At 41.0% G+C, this 24,920-nt stretch overlaps 2 protein-coding genes across 25 annotated transcripts in view; one reads left to right on the forward strand and one right to left on the reverse strand.

Moving 5' to 3' along the window:
• Nucleotides 1-6,120, forward strand: part of CLGN (calmegin) — a 60,339-nt gene extending 54,219 nt beyond the window's left edge. For both annotated transcript variants that reach the window (XM_008267419.4, XM_008267420.4), the window contains exons 14-15: nucleotides 2,164-2,264; nucleotides 4,048-6,120. In XM_008267419.4, the coding sequence (XP_008265641.1) occupies nucleotides 2,164-2,264; nucleotides 4,048-4,128 (182 nt within the window). In that variant the 3' untranslated portion in view covers nucleotides 4,129-6,120. The remainder of the gene's footprint in view (nucleotides 1-2,163; nucleotides 2,265-4,047) is intronic.
• Nucleotides 6,121-12,359: 6,239 nt separating this feature from the next.
• The window catches only part of SCOC (short coiled-coil protein), a 40,039-nt gene continuing 27,478 nt past the window's right edge, over nucleotides 12,360-24,920 (reverse strand). For 2 of the 23 annotated variants that reach the window (XM_008267425.4, XM_070047535.1), the window contains 3 exons: nucleotides 15,719-15,790; nucleotides 15,269-15,352; nucleotides 12,360-13,931 (listed from right to left, as the gene is read on the reverse strand). In XM_008267425.4, the coding sequence (XP_008265647.1) occupies nucleotides 13,789-13,931; nucleotides 15,269-15,352; nucleotides 15,719-15,790 (299 nt within the window). In that variant the 3' untranslated portion in view covers nucleotides 12,360-13,788. The other 21 variants (XM_017347334.3, XM_070047536.1, XM_070047541.1 and 18 more) reach the window with 20 other exon arrangements.

The raw sequence follows: 24,920 nt of genomic DNA on the forward strand, positions 1-24,920 counted from the left end.
GTTTTTTCATAGTACACATTTTCCTTGAACTTGTACATGAATTTCAGTTTTTTGCACCAAAGTAAACTCACTTTTTATTTCCATTTTCCAGTACCCTAATATATATACTTGTACACCTACATATGTTTTCATGCACATATACATAAACAGGTGTGCATGTATGTGTGTATCAAAGTATCTTAAAAGACAAATCTTTAAGTTGAAATTTTTAAATTTATTTATTAAAAGGAACAAATTTCATGTGATTCATATACAGATTTAAGAGCATAATGATACTTCCCACCTTGCCTTCCCTCACTCTCCCCTTCCTTATCTTATTTTTCTTCTAACTTTTACAATGACATATTTTCAGTTTTCTTTATAATCACAAGCTGAACCCTCCACTAAATAAAGAATTGAACAGGTGGTAAGCAGAAAAACCACTGTTCCTCGAGAGTATAGACAGGGCTATAAACAATAATCAAATCTCAAGAGCCTTATCTTTTTTTAAAATATTTATTCATTTATTTGAAAGAGTTACACAGAGGGAGAAGGAGAGGCAGAGAGAGAGAGAGGTCTTCCATCTGCTGGTTCACTCCCCAATTGGCTGCAACAGCCAGAGCTGTGCTGATCAGAAGCCAGGAGCTAGGAGCTTTTTCCAGGTCTCCCACATGGGCGCAGGGGTCCAAGGACTTGGGCCATCTTCTACTGCTTTCTCAGGCCATATCAGAGAGGTGAATCAGAAGTAGAGCAGCTGGGACTCGAACCGGCGCCCATATGGGATGCCGGCACTGCAGGCAGTGGCTTTACCCACTACACCACAGCACTGACCTCGAGCCTTATCTTTTTAACTGTTTAGGGCTTAGCCTGTTGATGTCTCAGTCTTATTTAGAGGGCACTATATATATAGCTATGTGGAATAAGTATCAAAGTGGCCTTGTTATTTACAGGAAGTACTTCCCCATATTCATGTAGTCCCACATTATGGATATAGAAATACATTGTAGAGGTACAGTTGGTGGGCTCAAACTTTTTACTTTTATGTATTTATTGATTTTTTTAAATTAGCTACAACATTTTGGGGGCCTTACTATGGGCCAGATCATGGTCAGGGTTACCTAGGTTTAATCTTTTTTTTTTTTTTTTTTTTTTTAAGATTTATTTATTTGAAAGAGTTACAGAGAGAGAAGAGACAACGAGATCTTCACCTGCTGCTTCACCTCACAAATGGCAACAATGGCCGGGGCTGGGCCAGGCTGAAACCAGGATTTTCTTGTGGGTCTCCCACATGGATGGCAGGGGCCCGTGTACTTGGCCCATCTGCTTCTGCTTTTCGCAGGGAGCAGCCAGGATATGAACCAGTGCCCATGTGGATGCGAGTATCACAGGCAGTTGCTTTATCCACCATGAAATAGCACTGGCCCCAGAACTTTTTACTTTATATGAGGAGCTCCCAGGGATTGCCCAATATCTTGGTGGTGATGGTGACAGAGCTGGAGTTTTAGCTAAATGGATCCAAACAGAAAACTGCATGCCAGTGTTCACAAAGAACAAGCATAAATAAGTAGCATATTGAAGAATAAAAGATCATTGAAAATGAAGGCAAGATTTCTAAGACGTGAACACAGGAAAAATGATAATTCTTTGGTTTTATATCACATACAGACTGAATACGAAAAGTTTTTAACATCTGATTGAATTAGAAAATGTGATAAAGTAGTGAGTATTTATAATTAACTTTCAAAGTTTTTGAATAAAAGAAAATGCTTTTATTATTGAAATTTAAATAAATTCCTTTTGAGTGGGCCTTTAGTCTGGTGGTTAAGACACTGGTTAGGATGCTCAGGTCCTGAATCAGAGAACCTAAGTCTGATTCCCAGCCCCTGGTTCCTGATTTCTGCTCACATGGACCCTGGGAAGTGGCAGTGATAACTGGATTCCTGTCACCCTCATGGGAGACCTAGTTTGAGTTTCCAGCTACCAGCATCAGCCCCAGCCCAGCCCATGCTGTTTGTGGCATTTGGGGAGTGAACCAGCAGTTGGGAGAGCTCTCTATCTTATCTGTTTCTCTATGTGTCTTTCAAGTAACATTTTATCTTGAAAAATCTTCCTTAGCACATTTAATGCTTTTCAGTAGAATCCTAATACAACAAATATTTGTCTTTAATCAAATCTGTATTCTAGAAGAGGAAGGTGACGCTGAGGAGAAGAGTGAAGAAGAAGTGGAAACTGTGGAAGGGCAAGAAGAAGGTAACAAGTCACACAAGTCCGGCTCCGAGGACGAGGTAAGCAGCTCTTCGTCAGGACCTAGACGAGACTACATACGTGTGCTGTCCATCAACAGTACTGTGATGAGAGTAGCAGTCTGGTTTGTGGAGAGAGCTTTGCCTTACTTCTCCCAGCTTTCATAAGAACCTACTTATTGATTTAAAGATGTATCTATAAAGAAGGCAAGAAACTAGTAGACATTATCTTATTGCCAAATAAACATGGGCATGCCTGACGAAAGAACTTTATCTGTACAAAAAAAAAAAAAAAAGCTTGACTTTATCATTAAAATATTCTATTGAAAGGTGTAAACAGATAATTTGGATATTTAAATGAGAATATCCTCATTATTACAAAGCAGTTTATGGTTATTGTAAAAAGATCCTTATTGTCTCAATAAGAATGTCACATTTTGAAATATTTCACTCATGGGCTAGTTGAGTACCATCTGCTATAATTATATAGGATATTTTTCTCAACTATTTAATGAACTAGGGTTTTTCCCCCCTATTAACTTGATATATCCCTTCCCCCTATTTTTTGTATCCTAATGGAACTTATGCCATCTTTTTAAATCAGTTATTATGGACCCAGAAATCATCTAAGATGGGGCAGGCATTGTGGCACAGCAGGTTAAGTCACCACCACTTGGGACCCCAGCATTCCATATGGGAAAGGCTGGGATCAAGTCCTGCCTCCACTTCCAGTCCAGCTTCCTGCCAATGTACCTGGAAGGCAGCAGGTGATGACTACGGTACTTGGGTCCCTGCCACCCATCTAGGAAACCCAGATGGAGTTCCTGGCTCTTGACTTAGGTCCGGCTCAGCCCTGACTGTTGTTGGTGTCTGAGAAGTAAACTAGTAGATGGAAAATAGCCCTGTCTCTCTGTGTCTCTTCCCCGGGCTCCCAACCCTGTGTGTGTATGTGTGTGTGTGGGTGTGGGTAGGTGAATGATTCTGCCTTCCAAATAAATAAAAATAAGTAAATAAGCACTTAAAGAAAAAGAAAGAAATCATCAGGGAATAAGTGGGAATATGGAGGCAGAAGCTTGGCCTGTTGCATGTGATGAAATATTTTCTATTGTGTCTGTTTGAAGCCATCACCCTAATAAATTAGGCGTTCTTGTGATTTTAAGTGTTGTCTAAAACTTACTTGATATACACAGCTGGTTGCTGGTCTTAACTGCCTTGTGCATCTTTTGAGGGGTGTGTGGGATCATGATCCAGCATGAAGATCCATATTTCTGGGAAGCCAGTGGGGAGCCTTGCTCCCAGGGCAGTGTTTTAAATGGTCTTTGTTTCTAGAGTTTCATTTGTATATTAACATTTGTTCTGGAAGGATAATAATTAAAGGAAAGAAAAACTCAAACCATCAGTCAGCTCCTTCTTTTCCTTTCTTCTCTCCCCGTGTCTGCAAGAGGTACTGGATGCCAGAGGTTCTGAAAGTGTCTCTTAAAACCAGCTCGGCGACTCCGTGCTCCTAGTGAAGAGTTAGTGCTTATTTGCCCACAGTGAGAATATGGAACCATTCATTGTGGCATTGAGATGGAGTGCTAAGTCATAAAACAACATTGTGAATGGCGCTGTTAGTATTGCCAGAACCTGATTTGATAAGCACAGTCACTCTATAAATATTAAAAGGGCACAAATGGAAGTGTGTGTATTTTTGGTAAGCTGTCTGAAGTGAAGGAACATAGATAACATTTGATTACTCAAGTATGTATTTCAGTCTAAGGAATATTTTGCTTACCATCTTCTAGTGACGTAGTTAGACTAAAATGCTCACAATCCCGTTTTCTAGATGAAAGAAGCAGATGAGAGCACAGGATCTGGAGACGGGCCCGTGAAGTCAGTCCGCAAAAGAAGAGTACGAAAGGACTAGCGCTGGGCGGGCGTTCTTAATTCCCAAGAGAGTGGGCCTTCGGCAATCAGTGTGCCACGATGGACTCGCACTAATGTGTACACCCTCTTCTAATATCCAGCAATCTTATTCTTTGAGATATTTATTTTGATCTTTCTTTTCAGGGGGAAAAAACATAACAGTAGTAACTTTTAAGTTACCTGGTCTTTGAATTTAGAATAAAAGCAACATGTTACATTCCAGAGAATAAAAATCATTAGTAGTTAATAGTTTTAGTAGTTTGGAGGTAGTTTTAGTTTTTACACAGCAAAATAATATGCAGCAGTTTTACTGCTATTGAAAACATCAGCTATTAGAATTTTCACTGAAATGGTTATAGCACAATATAACTGGTCATTCTATAATTATTTTTAAAAACAGCATATTCTGTTGTACAGAGCTAAATGCAATAAACCTTTTTGTATGGTTGTGTGATTCTGTCAACAATTGGAGTTGATATAAGTGATCCACATTTCCTTAGTTTGTGTCAAATTATAGTTATGATCAGTTCACTTAAATTGTAGATAGCTTTGAAGAAGGGCTTTGTTGACAAGTGAACCAAACAGACCTTTAAGTGTCATTCATTAAATCACTGGATAATATTGCAGCATATCTTACATTTGAATACAGAAACAATAGATTTTTCAAAACAAAATAGTGTACAGATTTTCTTCCTGAAGCTTTTATAGAGTGTTTTACCTGAGTCACAAAATTGCTTATGAGGACATTTCTCTTGAAAAGCACAATTTAAATATATTTTCTTCTTTAAATTATACCTTCTTTAAAACAAAGATTGTTATTGAAGAGGCTTGAAGTTCTTTATTCTTAAGAGAGTCTCATGGCTGATGCCAGTTCATCATGCTTTGTATTTTCATCCTGCTTTTTCCCTGACAAATTCACATATATTTTCAGTCTGCTGTCCGACTTCAGAGCACTCTCTGGGGTGGATAGGATCAACCCTGTCTATTGCCTCTTTTGAAAGCAGTTACCAAAAACCATTGAACCACATTATCGTGATGCTGTGTTACTCCATTTAAAATACTTAGGGATTTTTGTGCCTGAGAAACAGGCATAGACCCTTTGGAAGAGATCTACAATCTTTGAAAGGACAGAACTACTTTGCTACTAAGTACCTAGAGAACATTATAGTGGTTGAGTCAGAGTTGAGATTTCTTCATGAACATACATACTTCATGCTTGGGCAAGCCCTATTCAAGTTCCATACAACCTCCAGTATGTACATTTAGAACTTACATATAAGGAAAATGTGCTTTTACTAAAGAAAGCCAAACATAGCCAATGATACTATTTGCTTCTTATCTCAGAGAATAGAGCTGAAAATATAAGTGCTTTACTCCACCACTGTGTTCTGTACTGCAATAAATTGGTGGTGGATAATCTTAATACATAATTAACCATCCTTTGTATTTTCTTAAATATTAACTGAACACGTCTTGCAAGGACTCCCTTTCTTGCTTTGCATTTGGAAGTCCAAAGAAACTGGACATTGAATTATAGTAGATAAGATATTTATGAAAGTAAAGTGCTACTTCAGGAGATAGATCTCTTCTTGATTTTGTGCAAACTTTCTTGCCAGCTGTCTGTATGTGAACATCTTTCCTAAACATTAATTAAAGCTACTTTTACTTTCTTGGTTATAGATTAATTTTAAAATGTGAGTAAACTCCATGAGCTTGCAATGATATAATTTGAGCAATCAAAATATTTGCAAAAACCCTCAATTTTGCCAAGTTGCTGCTGACTCCTGCGCATGTACGTTGTGGATGGACCATGACTGATCAGCTGAACCAAAAGTTAAATTCTCACAAATAACATATATTAGATCTGCGCAGTAGATAGAACAGTCTCTTCATCACCAGGTGGCTTTTTACTTTTACTACGTTAGTCTGACTTTATTGTTTAAAATGACTTAAATTGTATTGTTTTCTCGAATAAAGGAGAAAAATAAGTGTATTTTGCTTTTCTTTATTTCAGTTTGCCTCTGTAGAGATTTTCTTGACTTGACTAGAAGTCTCTTCCCTTTTCTTCAATATATATTTTCTTTTTAGATTGTCTTTCATTCCTCCAGGAAGACAACATGTGAGTAGAAATAGTGGTCTGTTTGCAGTCAGTCCATGCCTGGAAGACACAGGATGGAACTGCTAACATGTTAAAAGGAACCATTAGCAGCACATGTAATATACCATAAAAATTAGAATTCTAGCCCCAGAGAGGTTTGGTATTCAGTGAAAACTATCCAGAAGAGTTAAAGCATGAGTATATTACACTGTAGGCATCTATGAACAATATTTTGGTTCTCTTTCCAACTTGGCTGGATGTTTTAACTTCTGCAGGATTTAAAACAGACAGCTAAAATATCTACTTAAACACAAATGGATGAGTTATTAAGACATGATGGTATGCTATGTAAGTGTCAGTAATTTCTTCCCAGAGTATAGAGTCCCCATGCATTTCCACAGTTTGACAGCTGTGAGGAGCTTATTAAAATCAACTCTGATCGGGGGCTGGCACTGTGGTGTAGTGGGTAAAGCCGCCCCCTGCAGTGCCAGCATCCCATAAAGGCACCAGTTTGAGTCCTGGCTGCTCCACTTGCATTCCAGCTGTCTGCTATAGCCTGGGAAGGCAGTAGAAGATGGCCCAAGTGCTGGAGACCCTGCACCTACATCAGAAACCTGGAGGAAGCTCCTGGCTTCCCAGCCATTGTGGCCATCTAGGGAGTGAACCAGTATATGGAAGACCTGTCTCTCTCTCTCTGCCTCTGCCTCTCTGTAACTCTGCCTTTCAAATAAATAAATTGTTTTTAAAAAATCAACTCTTATCTGACAGTTCATATGACAGCCGTTGATGGGAGAACGTGCATTTGGGGTTTTCCTCTAGAGAACCTTGCATGGGATAGTGAGGGTGGATTTAGAGGAGATGAGCAATGGGATAACTGTCAAATGATGTTTTCACACCTAACACGGTGTCTTCTTGGTGTTTGTTAAATGAATACAGTACACATATTTTGTACAACTTGGTATTTTCAAGTTTTAGTAGCAAACACGTGACAAGCAACTTTAAATAATTTAAAACAAGACAAATACATTATGCAATTGACTACAATGTATTATTATAGTTTGTCATCACTCCTCAACGTTCCTCTCTCTTACATTGCTTACAGATGAAGCTAAAGTCTTTGTTTTAGTAAGTTTGTCTTATAAATGTCATTGAGGCAAGTCTGACAAAGTGGTTAGTTAAGATGCACTTCGGATGCCTGCATCCATATCAGAGTGCCTGGTTTGAGTCCCAACTCCACTTCCAATTCCAGCTTCCTGCTAATGGCATCCAAGAGACAGAGGTGATGGCTCAAGTACTTTGGTTCTAGACACCAGTGTGGGAGACCCAGACTGAGTTCTGAGCTCTTGGCTTCATCCTGGCCCAGCTCTGGCTGGTGCTGGCATTTGAGGAATAAACCAGCAGATGGGAGACTTCTCGCTCTCATTCTTTCTCTCCCTCCTTTTCCCACCCCACTTCCATCTATCTCCACTCCCTTCCTCACACCTGCCTTTCAAACAAAATTAAAATAAAAAGTACCATTAATCTCTAAGTGAAATAAACCATAGTTGGAGTCCCAAGTTGAGTAGCTAAGAAGCAATTAGATCATTGTCTTCTGAAATGATTGACAGATGGTCTTTTAAAAAAAGATTATTTGAAATGCAGAGCTACAGAGAGGCAGAGAGAGAGAGAGAGGTCTTCCATCCGCTGGTTCACTCCCCAATTGGCTGCCTCAGCCAGAGCTGTGCTGATCAGAAGCCAGGAGACAGGAGCTTCTTCCAGGTCTCCCATGCGGGTGCAGTGACCCAAGGACTTGGGCCATCTTCTACTGCTTTCCCAGGCCATAGCAGAGAGCTGGTTGGAAGTGGAGCAGCTGGGACTCGAACAGGCACCCATATGGAACGCCGGCACTGCAGGCAGTGGCTTTACCTGCCACGCCACAGCGCTGGCTCTGACAGAAGGTCTTTAAAGTGATCTATGGTATGTGCTGGCACTGTCAGTTATGTCCTCATTGAAGAAGTAGCTGATGATAACCAGCAGAGGGTGTTAACTGAAAATAGGGGGGGAAATCATTCAGCAAAGTACAGAAAGGCTTTACATTCTACAGTTGAGATCAGTTTTGCAGGGCGTGTTGTGCTGCAAACAGAGCCAGCACCCCATGTGAGCATCGGTTCCAAGACCCAGCTGCTCCACTTCTAAATCATTTCCCTGCTAATGCACCTGGGAAAGCAGAGGAAGATGATGCACGTGCTGGGGCCCCTGCCACCCACATGGCAGATCATGATGGCTCCTGGCTTCTGCTTAGCCCAGTCCCCAGCAGTTGTAGCTGTTTAGGGAGTGAACCCACAGATGGAAGATTCATTCTCAGTCGCTCGCTCTCTATTTCAACTCTGCCTTTTAAATAATCTCTTTGTTAAACAATTTTGTTTTGCTTTGAATCATGAAGTCTCTCTTTTAGAAAAAGGACAAGATCAGGGGAAGAGTAATGGACAGGAATGGGGGGGGCCTTAAGAAAGTTCATGGAAAGTGTATTATGAAAAATATGTATTTCAAATTTTTGCATCAAAATATTTTTTCAAGATTTATGTATTCAAAATGCAGTTATGGGGGGTGGAGAGAGAGAGAGAATCTTACATCTGCTTGTTCACTCCCCAAGTGGCTGCAACAGCTAGGGCTGGGCCAGGCCGAAGCCAGGAGCCAGGAGCTTCTTCCAGGTCTCCCATGTGGCTGCAGGGGCCCAAGGCCTTAGGCCATTTTCCCCTGCCTTTCCAGGCACATTAGCAAGGAGCTAGATCAGAAGTAGAGCAGCCAGGACTCGAACTGGAGTCCATATGGGATGCTGGCATCATAGGCAGCTTTACCTGCTATGTCACAGCACCGGCCCCAATAAACATCTTTTAATTCCATTCTTCAGAAGCTTTTTGAAATCTTCTCATAGAGACACAACATTATTAACTGGTTAGAACTAAATGCTTACATGTTTTTGGTTACTTTTCTATAAAAGCTTGTTGCTCTGAGTACAATTCCAAAATCCACAAGAGTCTCTGAGAGGTGAAGGTTTTTTCATCATTTTGGCACCAAACCTCATTTGGTAGCCAGACCTGACCTTGACAGGCTTTTATGTATATAGTGTTTTTCTTTCTCCTAATAAGTAGTAATACTCATGTATTCTGCTGCAGAAATGTTAAAGTATATGATTACAGGTCCTGCCCCAAACTATACTAGTATTTCAGTCATAATACTTGCTGAAATCGGAAAAACCTGAAATTCTGAAATGTCTGGCTCTACAATGTGGTGACCGTGAGCTGTGGTATCCTGCTGTAAGTAATGTCCACAGGGGACAGAGACACGCTTGGGTGGGACAGCAGTGTCAGTCACTGGGGGAAGCACTGCTAGGGAAAGGAGGTCTTGTAATCTCCTTTAGGCTGCTCTAAGAAATTGCTAGAGACTGAGACAACCAACAGGCATTTATTTCTCACCATTCTGGCGGCTGGAAGGCTGAGACCAGGGTGCCACCACACAGTCAGGTTCTGGTCACAAGTGCTGACTTGTTTTCTTCATGTGTTAGACGGGGAAGCCAGGGAGCTCTCTGAGGTCTCTCTCCAAAGGAAACTCATCCCATTCACGAAGGCTTCGCCCACATGTCTTAATGATCTCCCCAAGGCCCCACCTCCTGCGGCCATCACATTGAGGGTGAGGATTCCAACATATGAATTTTGAGAGGATGTAAAACATCCAGCCCACAAGGAATATGCTGGTTTTCCCTGCCAATCATCATCCCACCAGCAGGTAGAACTAGGAAACATTGGAGAATACAGTTATTTTGATACTTGCCAAAATAGTAAAGAAGACTTCATTCAGGACTATTTTGTGAGAGATGTCAAGCTATTGCAGTACAGGGAAAGAAATGGCTCAGCTCCAAATGCAGCAAAAACACCCAGGGACTTTCAGCCAATAAGCAAAGTGAGTGGCTCAGTGGGTGAAAAATTACCATGGGTAGGCAACCAATTTAGGAGGATTAGTGTTAAACAGTCTTGCTGAAGGCAGACCAGGCTGATCATATAAGGAGAGTGGGAGAATCTCTAAAATGGTTTTTAGCAGCATTCCTGTTAAAATTGGAGTAGGCAGACTGAATACAGGGCCCAATAATGAGGCACCTTGTAGAACAGGGCTCAGAGGAGCCTAAAATGCAGCCTTTGTTAGAAACTACACAAGTCCTTGTGCACAGTGTACCACCTGCATTCTAATAGAGAACTTGGCATCCTCGAGTGAGGCGATGCCGCAGCAAAAAGAAAACGTGGCATTGGCTAACCACTGAAATGACAAGCAGGGGGAACACACATTTCAGACATTTTGTCCCCTATTAAGCTGACAGTCCTGGTTGGAAAAAGAATGTTAAGAAGGCTGACTGTTGCTTAGTATTTTTAGTAAAGTACTACAGAAAGAACAGAGAAAGGAAGAGGAAAACGTTCAGATATTAAGAACTTTACAGGATTAGAAGCTGCTTCTAGACCCTGAATGGCAAAAGGGACTCAGGCGGCTTTTTAAGGTGAGGGAAAGCCCATTAGACTTCTCTGGCGATTGTTGGGCAAAGGGATGGATCCCTGTAACAAGCTGGTTCAGCATTCCCAGGGCAGTCTTACTTTCAATCATCTGAAGATGCTCTCTGTTAAAGTGAGGCTGGTTCCTATGAAGAAATGCAGCAAACTTTGAGAATTCGGTCTAGAAAGGAGCTTGGTAGCAGTTTCTGGCATATGAAGCCAGCTTATAAATAGCTTGAGATTTCGAGGAATTGTACTGCCAAAGAAACGTGAACTTGTTGTGAAAATGACAGGCACCAGTAACTTTTCAGAGAAAAAACCCGGAGAGAACAAGGGGAACCCCCGTCAGAGGTCAGAGCAGGGGCTTATCAAGGAGCTTCACTCGTAGGGATCCAAGCTTCAGTTGCCCAGTTTTCCAGAATTGCTCTGAGTGTTTATTCCTTTGTATCTGGCTATCCTGTTCCCATCACATTGGAAACGGTCAAGGGCAAGGATAAGAGCAAATGACTTGCCTAACAGTTTAGAGGTGGTCAGGTTATTAGATGCCACATCTAAACCTCAATGGACCTTACAAAAGCCAGATCTTGCACTGAGTCAGTAATGGATGAGTGTTGAGTATTTTCTATGTGAGGGAAGGTTGTGCACACATATTTAGCAAAAGAAGAAGGCTGTAACTAAGGCTGCTGGCTGTCACCAAAATCCTCTCTTATTCCATAGTAACATTGTAGCTGGAATTTGTAGCTTGGTAGTCAGGGCATCTCTCAACAGCTCATGTCTGGACGTAACCAGGTCTCCACACCACTGGAATGGCAGAAGACACATGGGCCATTTTCAAGTCCAACCCATAAAACCTTACATGTGTACACGCACATGTTCTTTCTCTGCAAATTAGAACTGTAGTAACTAGGGGCCAGTATTATGACAGCAGGTAAAGCCACCGCCTGTGATCCCAGTATCCCACATGGGCCCCAGTTCATGACCTGGCTGCTCCACTTCTAATCCAGCTCCCCACTAATGGCCCAAGTGTTTGGGTCGCTGCTACTCTCATGGGAGACCTGGAAGAAGCTTCTGGCTCCTAGCTTCAGCCTGGCCCAGCCCAGACCGTTGTGGCCATCTGGGGAGTGAACCAGCAGATGGTAGATCTCTCTGTAACTCTTTCAAATAAATAAATAACCCTTTTAAAAATTTTTGTGATAACTAGAATGACTTTGAAGCCATGGTTGCAATGGCAGAGCATCCTCAATAACTGTAAATAATCACATGCAACAAAGCCTGCTGGCCTGGAATGCTCACCTCAGAAACCAGCAGCTGTGAGGCAGACTGCTGCTATTTACTTAATTTTTTTATCATTGGGTCTCTTGTTATGGCAGCTGAGCCTAAAAAATATATCCCTTTTCCTTGGAGATCTTGGATCCTTTTGAGTGATTTTCATGTATTATTCATCAATGTATAATAACTAATAATATTTATATTAATAAAAAGAATGTTCCTCTAGATACTCAGTAACTGACTACCTTAAATAAGATATGTTATTTACCCTGAGGCACTGAACACCCTGGATCCCCCACTCTCCCTATGTACCCCACTTTACTTAAAACAACTGTATCAAAACACACATAATCTCTGAAACAGCTTTTTATTAAACAGCAAAGCAGAATTGCAACACAATTTAAGTATCTGTCAATCAGGTCACAAAAGGGATGCAAAATGTTTGTAGTGTAACTACTATATATTCATACATCAAATCTTACACTTCTACAATAAGGTTATTCCATGATTAAAAGTAGTCAAATCTAGTAATCATAAACTATATTATTTGATCTCTTTTCCTAGAACATTTTAATAATACTTCTGACATTGATTATTCCCTTACCAAACAGTCTACAAACTAAGTTTTTAAAAATTGTTAAAGGATAATGAAAACTCTGCAAACCAAGTTGACTTTACAGAAAATTCTGGGAGAACAAGTAAGATAAAATACTGAGCAAGGTTATCAATTAGTGCACCCGTGAAATTCTCCCAATTCTGATACTAATATACTCAAGGAGTTTTGCAGTTGATCTGCTGGGTTCTACAAATAAACCTTGAGACCAAATTCTTTCTACTGTTCTCTTCTGGTGGTGGCTTATGTAAGGTCAAACAATCCATTTTCAAATATACTCCCCAAAATATGTACTCTGCACTAGAGATCACACAACTCTCGAGTGAAAACATCTGGAGTTGTTTCACTACTGTTTTACCAAGTACTTTTACACCCTAGTTTATTTTCCCTCAAGATTTTCTATTTTTAAGCACACACATGACTAGGACGCCTATCTTTACAGATACCAAGTAGATTATCTTGTACAAAAGGAAGCTTTTAAAATTCATGACAATTTACTTTCAAGGAAAAGTCATTTTTTTAGCCTCCATCTGTTTTCAATTGATTAAAGAGAAACCAGCAATCCTATCTTATTACTAAGTATCACAAATGACAAGCCCTAGCTGAGAAAGTATCTTATTTTGGTTAAGTTTCAACAATTAGGGTTCAGATTACATCATAGATGATTAACTATTAAAATTACTTTTACAAATGTCAAACTGTTTTCCTTGGGGAAGTGAGTGGGAAGGAAGAGGCAAATGGAGCAGAGGCACAACATGGTGGACAGGTACATAAAGCTGTGCATTCAGGACATGATTTTGGTCACTTTTTCACAACATGGTGGGTTTTTCTTGTATATCTTGCTAAGCCTATAATAAAAGACAGTGCTAAGCCTATAAATCAAAGTAAACTCGATAAAACATTCATCTTCAAGTGTCATAAATATATGCGATTCTAATTATAAAGTCTCTACAATACATTTGCACATTTTCATAGACTAACATAATACACAAACTTGTGGAAATCTCCAGTTAAGTAGTTAATTTTGCCTACATCTGACATTATCTTCCGAAATATTCAGTGAAGCCACAAATAAAAGTACTGTAACTTTTGGAATCTATCGAAGTTTTAAAGGAAAAAAAAAGGTCAGCAGCAACTCCATGAAAGAGAAGGGACATCAGTCCCCTACTTCCTTTTGCTTTTCGTGTCAGTTGTTTGAAAAACACTGGAAGCTGACATGAGGTTTTCTATATACTGTCCAAGAACTTGGTTTTCTGATTTAAGCTTCAGATTTTCTTCCTTAACTGCATCTACTCTTGCAGAGAGATCTATGTAAAAAAATAAAAATTCCATTATCAATAATTTGATGGTGATGACTCTGTATCACAAAATGCTTAATATTATTCAATCCTAAGATTATTTTAGAGAAGCTAAAGCAAAAAGCAAACTGTGAATCACTTGACAACAATTTTTAGAGATTCTACATTAGACCAAATGTTTTTAAACAGTATTTGTGTTAAGCACTTAATTTTTATAATGATTATGTTTTAAGACTGTTTTTAAAACATAAATTCTAGTTCATGTCACATACAACCATAACATCTTTGCCAGCAATGTTTAAAATATGTATTGGGTTAACCCAGCTGCATTCATAGTTATAGGCAGTTAGTTTCCAAGCAACTGATCATTTTGTATTTGTATGTTAGCATGAAATTAAAAAGCAGCAGTTCCTGATGATCAAGCAAAATCTTCATTGATTCATTTAACAAATATATGTATTGGGTGTGCCCTAAGAACTGGGCATTGTTCTCAAGGCAACAGTAAACAAACAAACAAAAAAGTACTTATGGGAACATGTGCATTAGGGGATACAAACATTAAATAAGCAAATACAGTGTCACACAGTGATGAGTTGGTCTGGAGAAAAGGCAAGGTTAAGGGTTACTAGAGACCTAAAAGAAGTGACAGAATGAGCCAGATAGATATGCAACTACGGGAAGAAGATCAAAGCAGAGGCCAACAGCAACTGCTACAGCCCTGAGTGGAAGCATGCTTGACAGGCCAAAAGAACAGCAGGGAAGTGAGACAGGCTGAGGCTGACTGTATGAGGCAGAAGTGACCTGAGTCTGAAAGTACCCCTGGAAATCATAGATGTTGGCTTTTAACAACTCTATAAAAGCCTCTGGAGGGTTCTGTGAGACATGATATTTTCTATGGTGCCAAAAAACACAAAAATACAACTTCATAATTAGCCAAAAGATACTTGTGGGGTAGTATGAATTTTACCAAGACATTCAGAAAATGGAAAAAATTCAGATGAACCCTCTTTTAATCTCTAAGCCTGATATATTGTTTTTACTTTACTATACGCTTTATTAGAGTATAGGTAGTAACAATGCAGGACTTACAAGGGGCTCTTGTACCAAAAAGCATTATATTAACCCTTAAAGGGGGAAGCCTGGGATCATCATTTGACTTCCTTTTTGAAGCATACTATTTGTTCTTTAAACCACCATCCAAAGCTCCAGGCCAGAAGAGGTGGAAGAATAAGACCTTTACAAGTACCCTTTAAAAATTATACACACTAACAAAATTTAGCAACATAAATGCTTAAAATTCCAATTAACTGGATGCCATTCAAGAAAACTACAAAATGTAAGCTAACCTTCAAGTGTGTGTTGGAGTTCCAACACTTGATTAATAAGTCGTGTTTTTTCCTCCAGTTCCACCTGATTTTCGGCATCAACTGCTGTAATAAAAAAGTTCAAAAAGTACTGTTAATTAATAGTAAGTATCATTTGCCTTGAGTAGTACTTAAAACTGCAAATCCTTCATCTGTATTATCTTACTTGACTTGTACAGAGCCCTGGCAATGAAAAGGTTACATCCCCACAATGCAGATGAGGACAAGAGGGTGAAGATAAACATGACCTGTCAACATCACCAGTTAAGGAATGGAAGCTGCCTTAGAGCCTTTCTAAAATTAGATGAGATATAAATAAGTAAATGAGCCACAATCCAAGTCTTCTAAATACTACTCCTCTGCTTTATATTGCTTAATAAGCAAAAGTCCATAAAACCAGTAACATTACGAAAAGGAAAATGAAGATCATACCATCCATGTCAGCATTCATCATCTTGGATAACAAACTTCTGGGCCGTGGATGCCAAATCCTTGATGAATGTTCTACAATAAGGTAAAGTTAGAAACAGAGACACACAGAGGAATAAAATGTTAGATTGTTTTTCAAAAATGATTATGTAGTCACATTACCCAACCCAGCAGGACCCTTTCCACACGCCTTACGGTTTCTAAGAATAAAGTAAATAACTTTGGATAAATAATGAACAAAGAGTACAAATAGATTACAATGATTAAATTAACAATAGAAAATGTTGAGCTTCTTGATTAAAAAATACATAAAATTAAATCCCATTGTACATTTATTTAATTTTTTAAAGGTAAATAATGATCAATGCTAGCAAAGAAGCATGGGAAAACACATAAATACTGGACACAAACTTTACCTATTCTTTTTTGGAAAGCAGTATAATAAAGATTCATAAAAACTTTTACTGAGCATTTTATTACCCCTAGGAATTTAGCCTAGGGACAATTACAATTACAATTAGAAACAACAAAACTATCCACTCTGAGTCTGGTAAATTACAGTTGTAATTTTTAGTGTCATGGCTACTAAAAAGAATCATGACAACTAAAACAACATGGAAAAATTTTTTATAAAATTATATATTCACTGACATAAATTATGTAAAATATATAAATATGGCTAAAAAGAACATAGCAAAATAAAATAGCTCATATAAAGGATGAGGGTAGAGATGAAAACAAATGTTTTCAAAACATTCATTATTAGGGCTACAGCTGTGATGTAGCAGGTTAAAGCCCCAGCTTGCAGCACCAGCCTCCCATACAGGTGCCAGTTGAAGTCCCGGCTGCTCTACTTCCCATCCAGCTCCATGCTAATGTGCCTGGAAAGCAGCAGAGGATAGCCCCTGCACCCACGTGGAAGACCCAGAAGAAACTCCTGGCTCCTGGCTCCAGTCGTTGTGGCCAATTGGGGAGTGAACCAATGGATGGAAGACCTCTCTCTCTCTAACTTCTCTCTGTAACTCTTTCTTTCAAATAAATAAAATATTTTTTAAAAATTCATTATTAAAGCAATATTTTACATATACTGCTTAATTTTTATAAATAAAGTTTAAAAGAAAATTTAGATATCTGAAACATGCATATGGAATAAATGAAAAAATTCCACTTGTCACCTCCTGATTATAGTTAAATCAAAATAGACTAATCGGGATGTAGATAAGAAAATAAATATTAACATTTTATTAGAGCAAAAGATGCCTATGAAACAAATTATGTTATATTGCTAACATTTCATATTCAATGTATTTCACTTACTAAATAATGCTAGCATTCTATTACTGAAAACAGATGTGTTAGCCAAATACAATCTATTATACTGAAGCAGCCTAAGACCCATCTAGTCGATGTTGTTACTCTTTCAAACGAGAACTAACTGAACATCTACTACACCCAAGGCATGAGTATTACATCTCCATATGCTAACCAGTGGAACTCAGACCTATTAAAGAAGCTTACCTACTCCTAGAACTGACATCACAATCAAAAGATGAGTACACTATACAGACCCTCACAGCTTCAATTAATTTATGTGACATTTCAGGTAGTAGTGTACAAATGGAAATACAATGTCCAATTTACATATGTATAAACTTCTTCTCAAGTAAGAATCATTCAACCTAAAAAACAAAGACACCAAACAGCCCTTATACATGGCATTATTTAAAAAGACACTAACTACAAATGGTATATAATCAATTTTAAAATGCTTAATAAACCTACTTCCAAGTCTTCTAGCATCTTCCCACTTACAGCTGTTCTCCCCCATCTCTCTTTCACATGGTTTTAATTCTCAGGTTCTCTACACTTCAGAGAAAGGATATATTAGTAGGTCTACATAAATCCAAATAAATTGATTACTAAGGTTTTTTTTTTTTTTCAAAATTTCTATTTATACAGTTATTTAACCTATTACAAGTGTTTGGAGACCACACTTCAAGAAGTATTCCTCTCCATTCAATTACCATATCTGGAATTGAAAAAGAAGAGTGTTAGCACTGAAAAACTGATGGGCCACTTCCCTGAGAAAAGAAAACATTTCTAAGCAGGTGTCGTCAGTCCAACCATTGATCTAGCTAAGCAGGTCTGAGAAATGGCAAAGGCCACAGCCAAACACAAAAGGGACACTGGGACTACACAGCCAGCAGTACACTGCAATTTGGTATTGTCCTTGCTAAATTATTTTAAAGTACTTCAAGTGTCTAATATTCAGTTTTTTAAAATACAGCTAAAACAATTTTAAGACAGCTAAGAAGAATTACATAAGATAAAAGCCAAAGCAACAAATAACCATCTATCCAACAATCTGATTTTGAAATCAAAGATAGCACAGGAATGGGCTATTCTTTTGCTTATGTTTAGTCAAATATTAAACCAAAAAGTCTTCCACCAAAAGCACAAGTGCTCCAAGCTGACCAATGCAGCAGGTATGGAAATAGAAGGCAGTTTCTGGAATTTTGGCCACATGTAATCCAGACAATAGAATCTTTATGCCTAACTCCATGGTTTGACTTCATCTAAAAAGTGAAAACTGGCGGGGGGAGGGGGGCAGTAAAGCAAGGTGGAAAGGGATTATTGAAGCAAAAATTACTTTAAAAGTACATTCCAGATTGAGGTTGGGGCAAGAGTACAAAAGCAGGGCCACAAGGACAGCGCTACAGCAAAACCACACAACCTGAGAGAACATGTGAGACTGCACCCCTGGGGCCGTCTAATGCAAAACGTGTGCATCATCTAAATCTCCTGATTTATTGATGTGTGGAACAACAGTTTTCTTTAGTTCTTTAAAGTGTTTTCGCCATGGATTTTCTTTCAACGTCAGATCAGACCTCAAACTGCTCATCTGCAGGAGCACATTTAGCTCAGCATTACATCATAATAGGTACTTAACACAAGATTTTCAGGTTTATAATCTTTTTATCTGTAGTTGCCATCACATCAATCCAATTCCACGTCAAATGTGCTCTTAAAAGTTCAGTTTCAACTCCTCTTGCTTCAACACACAATTCTGACATGAAGGCAGGGGCTAGCATCCCAAGTGTGGGAACACAGAAATGAATCCAAGCTGCCAAGGCTGCTCCGCCTATCCTAACCCTGCCTTAGCTCCATTAGCTCTGAGGTTCCTTGGGTCAGACCTTTCAAAACATTTTACAAACATCACAATGAAGTTTGATAGCTATCCACACCTAGCCTTTGTTAATGGAACAAACCTTGACTTTTTCTTGGTCATTTAATTACAGAAAGTAGAAGGTATGGAGAGAATAAACATCTAGGAACTAAGGCATGAGGAACATAACTAAGGCATAAGGAACAAGAGCTATTTAAATAAGTAAATTATCTTTTCCATGGTCACCCACCTGAGTGTAGCCAAAGACTACCATCTTAACAAATACAATGCTACCTCTAATCATGCACAACACCTCTCTTCTCAAAAGGCAGTCTGACACAGCTATTAACAACTCAGATTACAGGGCTCCAAACCCTAGCTCTACTGTGAGCTCGAGAACCTTGGTAAGGTTGACATCTCAGTCTCTGTTTCCTCATCTGTATCATGAGGATAGTAATAGTATGTGCACCTCATGGGTTTGTTGTGATCATCTAATAAGCTTGTAACAGCACTTTGTACATAGTAGGTATCAACAAATGTTAGCTATTTATTTTCTGCCTTTTAGCTCTAATTTGGGCCACAGAAAGAATTTCAGAAAACCATCTGGTCCAGCTGTCTCATTTTACAAATAAAGAACCCAATGTCGAAGATGAGATCCGCTTACTCAAGATCACGGAGGTAAGTTACCCACAGCACCATGACGACATACAACCAGTGGCCCGCTATGGACCATTCCAAAACAGCCGGGCTAACATCTGGAACCTAAAATTTTGACTTTTCCCTAAAACGCATCCAACCTCAACCACCCGGCGTTTCTCCACCTAAAACTGATTTTCTTCATCTGTCACCCATTTACTGCTAGTGAACCTGTAAAGCGCTTTGCTAAACTTAGACTGATGACACTTCGACTGCTAAAACCAAGTCTCTGAGCATTCACTTGCTAAGCACTTTACATACGTTGTTTCATCAAACTAACATTTGGAAATTGCACCTTGCAGATGGGGACACCACGCCTCAGGTTTCACAGGCAACGTCTGTCTCAAGAAGTTGAATCCGGATTTAATGTCACCGTTCCTGCTTTTTCTGTTCCGCAATGGAAGCAGCTTTCGTGTGGCCCTCATCAAAAGTTGCCAAACACTTTGCAGCCCCTGATATCAAACTCCTTTGGTTTTTCTAACTAAACTGAGATGAATCCCATTCCCTTCGAACTGTGCCAACTGCACGATGACTGCAACTTCATTTCACAGAGATCCAACTTGCTCTGATTTAGTTAATCCGGTTTCAAATTCCAGTGATCAAGGAACCGCTGAGCCAAATGAGGACTTAAATGGGTGTGGACGCCCAGAGTGGCTACCTACATTGTTAATCAGTGAGTACAGGCACCAGGATACCTAGGTATAGCTTTGGGACCTCAGGTGCGGGGAACACCTGGATTGCCTCTGTCCTTAATACTGTTACATCACAGTCTGAAACCCACACACTGCCTAACACAAGTCCTGCCTTTCAGGAATGTAACCCCTTTCTCCTTTCCAAATCCTCACTCCCCAATACCTGTTCAGTGGGTTCTCTTGAGAACCGATGAGGAAACACACCCAGGCGCAGCCTTCTGCCCCTGGAAGGATGCCCCAGCCCCGACTGCACCGCTCACTGGCCTCCCTCGCCACCTCGGCGTCCTCGCCCGGCATCCGGGCTCCTGCAAGTCCCAGCCCACCCGAATGCCCCATCCCGCAGTCCCATTCCAGGGCCGGGGGCGCTCAACCGGCGGCCCCGACCCCAGAGCAAGGGCTCTGTGACGGGGCTCGCAGGCCGCCAAAAGGAACCTAGGGGCCCAGTGCTGAGAGGACGAGAAAACGAGGTTGCGTAGGGGCTCTGCGGGCAGCCAGGCCTCAGCCGCCCACCAAACGCCCAGGCCCGAGGCCGCTCTTCCCGGCCCGTGGCGTGCCGAGCCGCGGCCAGCCCGCCCCGCCCTCCAGGCCCTCGGCGGTACCGAGGCCGCACCTCCAGTGGCCAGGGGCCAGGCCCTCCGCGGCCCAGGTCGGCCCTCACCTTCCGTTAGAGGAGCCGGGGAAGGGGAGGGATCGGGAGGACGCCTCAGGCCAGGAGACTTGGACCAACTGACACCGGCAGCTCCGCCCTCCCCGCCCACAGAGCGTGCGCCAAGAGAGGAGTCCCGCCCAGTCCCGCCCGGCCGCCCGCCAATCCCCACTCAGGAATGCAAGCCTGCGCGTTAGCTGCCCGCCGCCCCAGGGTCCGCCTGTGCCGTAACAGAAAGACATTGACGTCCAATCAGAGCTCAGGGCTCTGTGGGCGGGTCCGAGGCAACAGCCAATGACAGTACAGCCGCGAAGCTGAGCGCGTAAAGGCGGCCCTAGCGAAAACAGCTCTGCATTCTCCACGGGAGTCCGAACACTGGCGTCCGGAAAACGGACGGGAAACCCCGGTTACGGTCGGCAGGAGGGGACACGATGGAAACGCCGGGCGAGAGAGGAATCCTCACATTCAAGAAAAGGGCGCTTGCGTGTAGAACAAAGGCATTACGCAGTTGCTCACTTTTAAAAGCAGATTTTTCCATATATTTTTATTTCCAAATTCTGAAAGCTCCTGAGTGCACCGATCCGTATTTTCTTCCCCTGTCATGAAATCCACAGTACACCTGGCCATTTAATGCTGTTCTAGAAATACTAGCACTTCAATCCTGCTGTCACCTGCTCCTATTGGGTCCTCACAGCGCCCGCAGGAACTGGAGCCCAGAGCGCGCACAATCCTAGTTCAAGGTCACACGTGCTGTGTGCCAGGCTTGGAGGTGGACTGTGACCCACAGGATGCTGTTCGTAAGCACCCTAGCACTGGACGCAGAAGCAGCCTCCTCCTGGTTTTCCGAAGTGGTCAGGAGCGGTCAGCAGCAACGCATTGTTCTGACTTCGAAGTTCCCTAGCTGTAGGAGGGAGCACTATGCCTACCAGTTTTTTGACGTTTTGCTACTGCATAGCCTCGCTCCTTTAAAGGATTATGGAAAACATCTAGTACTTGCTGCCTGAGAACCATACATTTGTCTGGGACTACAAAACTCAATTTGAGGCAATTTATTACAATGCAATGCAGAAACTAAATAAATGGCAGAGGTTGGGGGTGGGGGATTAAACAGATCTAATAGGAGGGGCAAGCATCAGCTGCAGCAGGTAAGACGCTGGCATACCAATCCAGCGTGTCTGGGCTTGATCACTTTTGCTGCTCAGGAGGCAGCGGGTGATGGCTCAGCACTTGGTTCCCTGCCACCTATGTGGGAGTTCTAGGCTCCTGGCTTTGGCTTAGTCAAGTCCCAGCTGTTGTGGGCTTTTGGGGAGTGAACCAGTGAATGGCAGGTCTGTCTGTCTCTCTGTCTTTGAAATGAATGGGGGGGGGGGGAAATCTAATAGGAATATCAAAAACAGAATAGCAAGAATGGATGTGGGTAGTAATAACTAAGAAATTTCTAAGAGTAATAACTAAGAACTAACTAAGAATAATAGCGAAAAATTTTCCTAGATTGGAGTATTTGAATCTCCACATTCAAAGATATTTTATTCTTGAGCAGGACTAATGTAAAGAATTTCATGCAGTGGTGAAACTGCAGAACACCAAAGATCAAGAGAGACTATTACAAGTATTTTGTTTTGCTAGAACAGTGGAGAAACACACAACATGAAGTTATATCTTAACCATTCTTAAGTTCAATAGCCTTAAGTCCATTCACAAGCTTGTGCAACTGATCCCCCAGAATTCTTCATCTTCCTACAATGAAACTCTGTACCCATCAAACAACTCATTTTTACTACCCCCTGCTCCTGGCAACCTCCACTCCACTTTTGGCCTCTGTGAGCTTGAGTGCACTAGAACCACAGTATATGTGGAATCACACAGAATTTGTCCTTTTGTAACTGGCTTATTTCACTTACTATTATGTCCTCAGTACTCATCCATGTTGTAGCACATGGTAGAATTTCCTGAATAGTACTCCATTGTGCGGATATACCAAACGTTGTTTATCCATTCATCTGTCAATGGATGCTTATGCTTTTTCTCTTTGTGGCCATCATGACTAATGCTGCTATGAACATGTGTGTGCAAATACATCTTTGAGATCATGTTTTTAGTTTTTCTCAAAATGGAATTGTTGGATCACGTGGTAATTCCATTTTGCCTTTTTTGAAAATTTTTACTTTATTTATTTATTTGAAAGGCAGAGTAAGAGAGATCCTCCATCTGCTGATTCATTTCCAAATGGCCACAACACCAGGGATTGGGTCAGACCAAAGCCAGGAGCCAGGAACTCCATCTGGGCCTCCCACATGTGTGGCTAGGGCCAAATACTTAATCCATCATTGGCTGCCTTCCCAGGCACATTAGCAGGGAGCTAGATCAGAAGTGGGGCAGCCAGGACACGAACTGGCATTCCTAATATGGGATGCTAGTGTGTCAGGTGGTGACTTAATATGTTGGGTCAACACCACTCCTGCTCCTGGCAATTCTATTTTAAAGCAGTTTTTGAAACTGTGGTATTGGGGCTGGCACTATGGTGCAGTGGGTTAAAGCCCCAGCCTGCAGCACCAGCATCCCATATGGGCACCAGCTTGAGTCCCAGCTGCTTCTCTTCTGATCCAGCTCTCTGCTATGGCCTGGGAAAACAGTGGATTATGGCCCAAGTCCTTGGGCCCTGCACCCACGTGGGAGACCCGGAAGAAGCACCTGGCTCCTGGCTTCGGTTCAGCGCAGCTCCAGCCCTTGCGGCCAATTGGGAAGGGGACCAGTGGATGGAAGACCTCTCTTGGGGCTGGCGCTGTGGCACAGCGGGTTAAAGCCCTGGCTTGAAGCACCGGCATCCCATATGGGCACCAGTTCTAGTCCTGGCTGCTCCTTTTCTGATCCAGCTCTCTGCCATGGCCTGGGAAAGCAGTAGAGGATGGGAAAGCAGTTGAAGTCCTTGGGCCCCTGGACCCACGTGGGAGACCTGGAAGAAGCTCCTGGCTCCTGGCTTCAGATTGGTGCAGCTCCAGCCGTTGACCCCATCCATTGGAGTAAACCAACGGATTAAGACCTTTATTTCTGTCTCTCCCTCTCACTGTCTGTAATTCTACCTCTACAATAAATAAGTAAAATCTTTGAAAAGAAAAGAAATTATCCAATCTAAACAATAGATAGAAAAATGGGTGGAGATATGAACAAAACATCAAAAACCTGTGGAATGAGAAAGATGGAACACCAGTGTCGTCAGAGTTTCAGAAAGAAAAGGAAAATTGTAAGGCACTGAAAAGTATTTGAGGCAATAATGGATTCTGAGTTTGGCAAAAGACAACTTAATGGAGGAAGAATGTGATTAAGATGGCATCTAAAAAGGCCCCGGAATGGAGGGAAATAATGAAAGGACACAATGATGAAAGGAAACAATGATCTAGACACTGAGTATCAACATCATTAACATCACAAAGAGACACAGTCACATGTCATTTACTTTCCTACCTATGAAGTCAGTAAACATGGAAAGAAAGAAAATTGCACCCTGTTTGATCAAGCCCATCAACTAGCAATTTAACAGCAAATGCAGAGGACAAATACATCTAATCTACCCCCAGGATAAAATTAGTAAACCAGCCATGGAAAACACTACAGAACAAAAAACAAAACACAAACAAAGCCTTTTTTCAAACAAATAAATTGCTCTGAGGGGGAAAAAAAGTCAAAAGAAAACCTGAAGCTTGCATGTTTATAAATACACATTTTAGAAAACAGAAAAACAGCTTTACTTTAGATGATAAAGCTATTTTTTAAATGCCAAGAAAATTTTGAGATTAAATATGGTTGAGAGTGTTTACCTCTTCAAAATTCCAGAACCAAACATGTGTTTGCTAGAGAACTTAAAATTTAAAAGACATTTTTAGATAGGCTGGCAGTGAAGCACAGCTGTTTAACCAACCTCTTGGGCTACCTGCATCCCATAGCAGAGTACCTTATTCAAGTCCTGCCTCTGCTTCCTATCCAGCTTCCTGCCAATGCACACTTTGG

This window comes from Oryctolagus cuniculus, chromosome 8 (assembly GCF_964237555.1).
Source record: "Oryctolagus cuniculus chromosome 8, mOryCun1.1, whole genome shotgun sequence".
Classification (NCBI taxonomy): Eukaryota; Metazoa; Chordata; class Mammalia; order Lagomorpha; family Leporidae; genus Oryctolagus; species Oryctolagus cuniculus.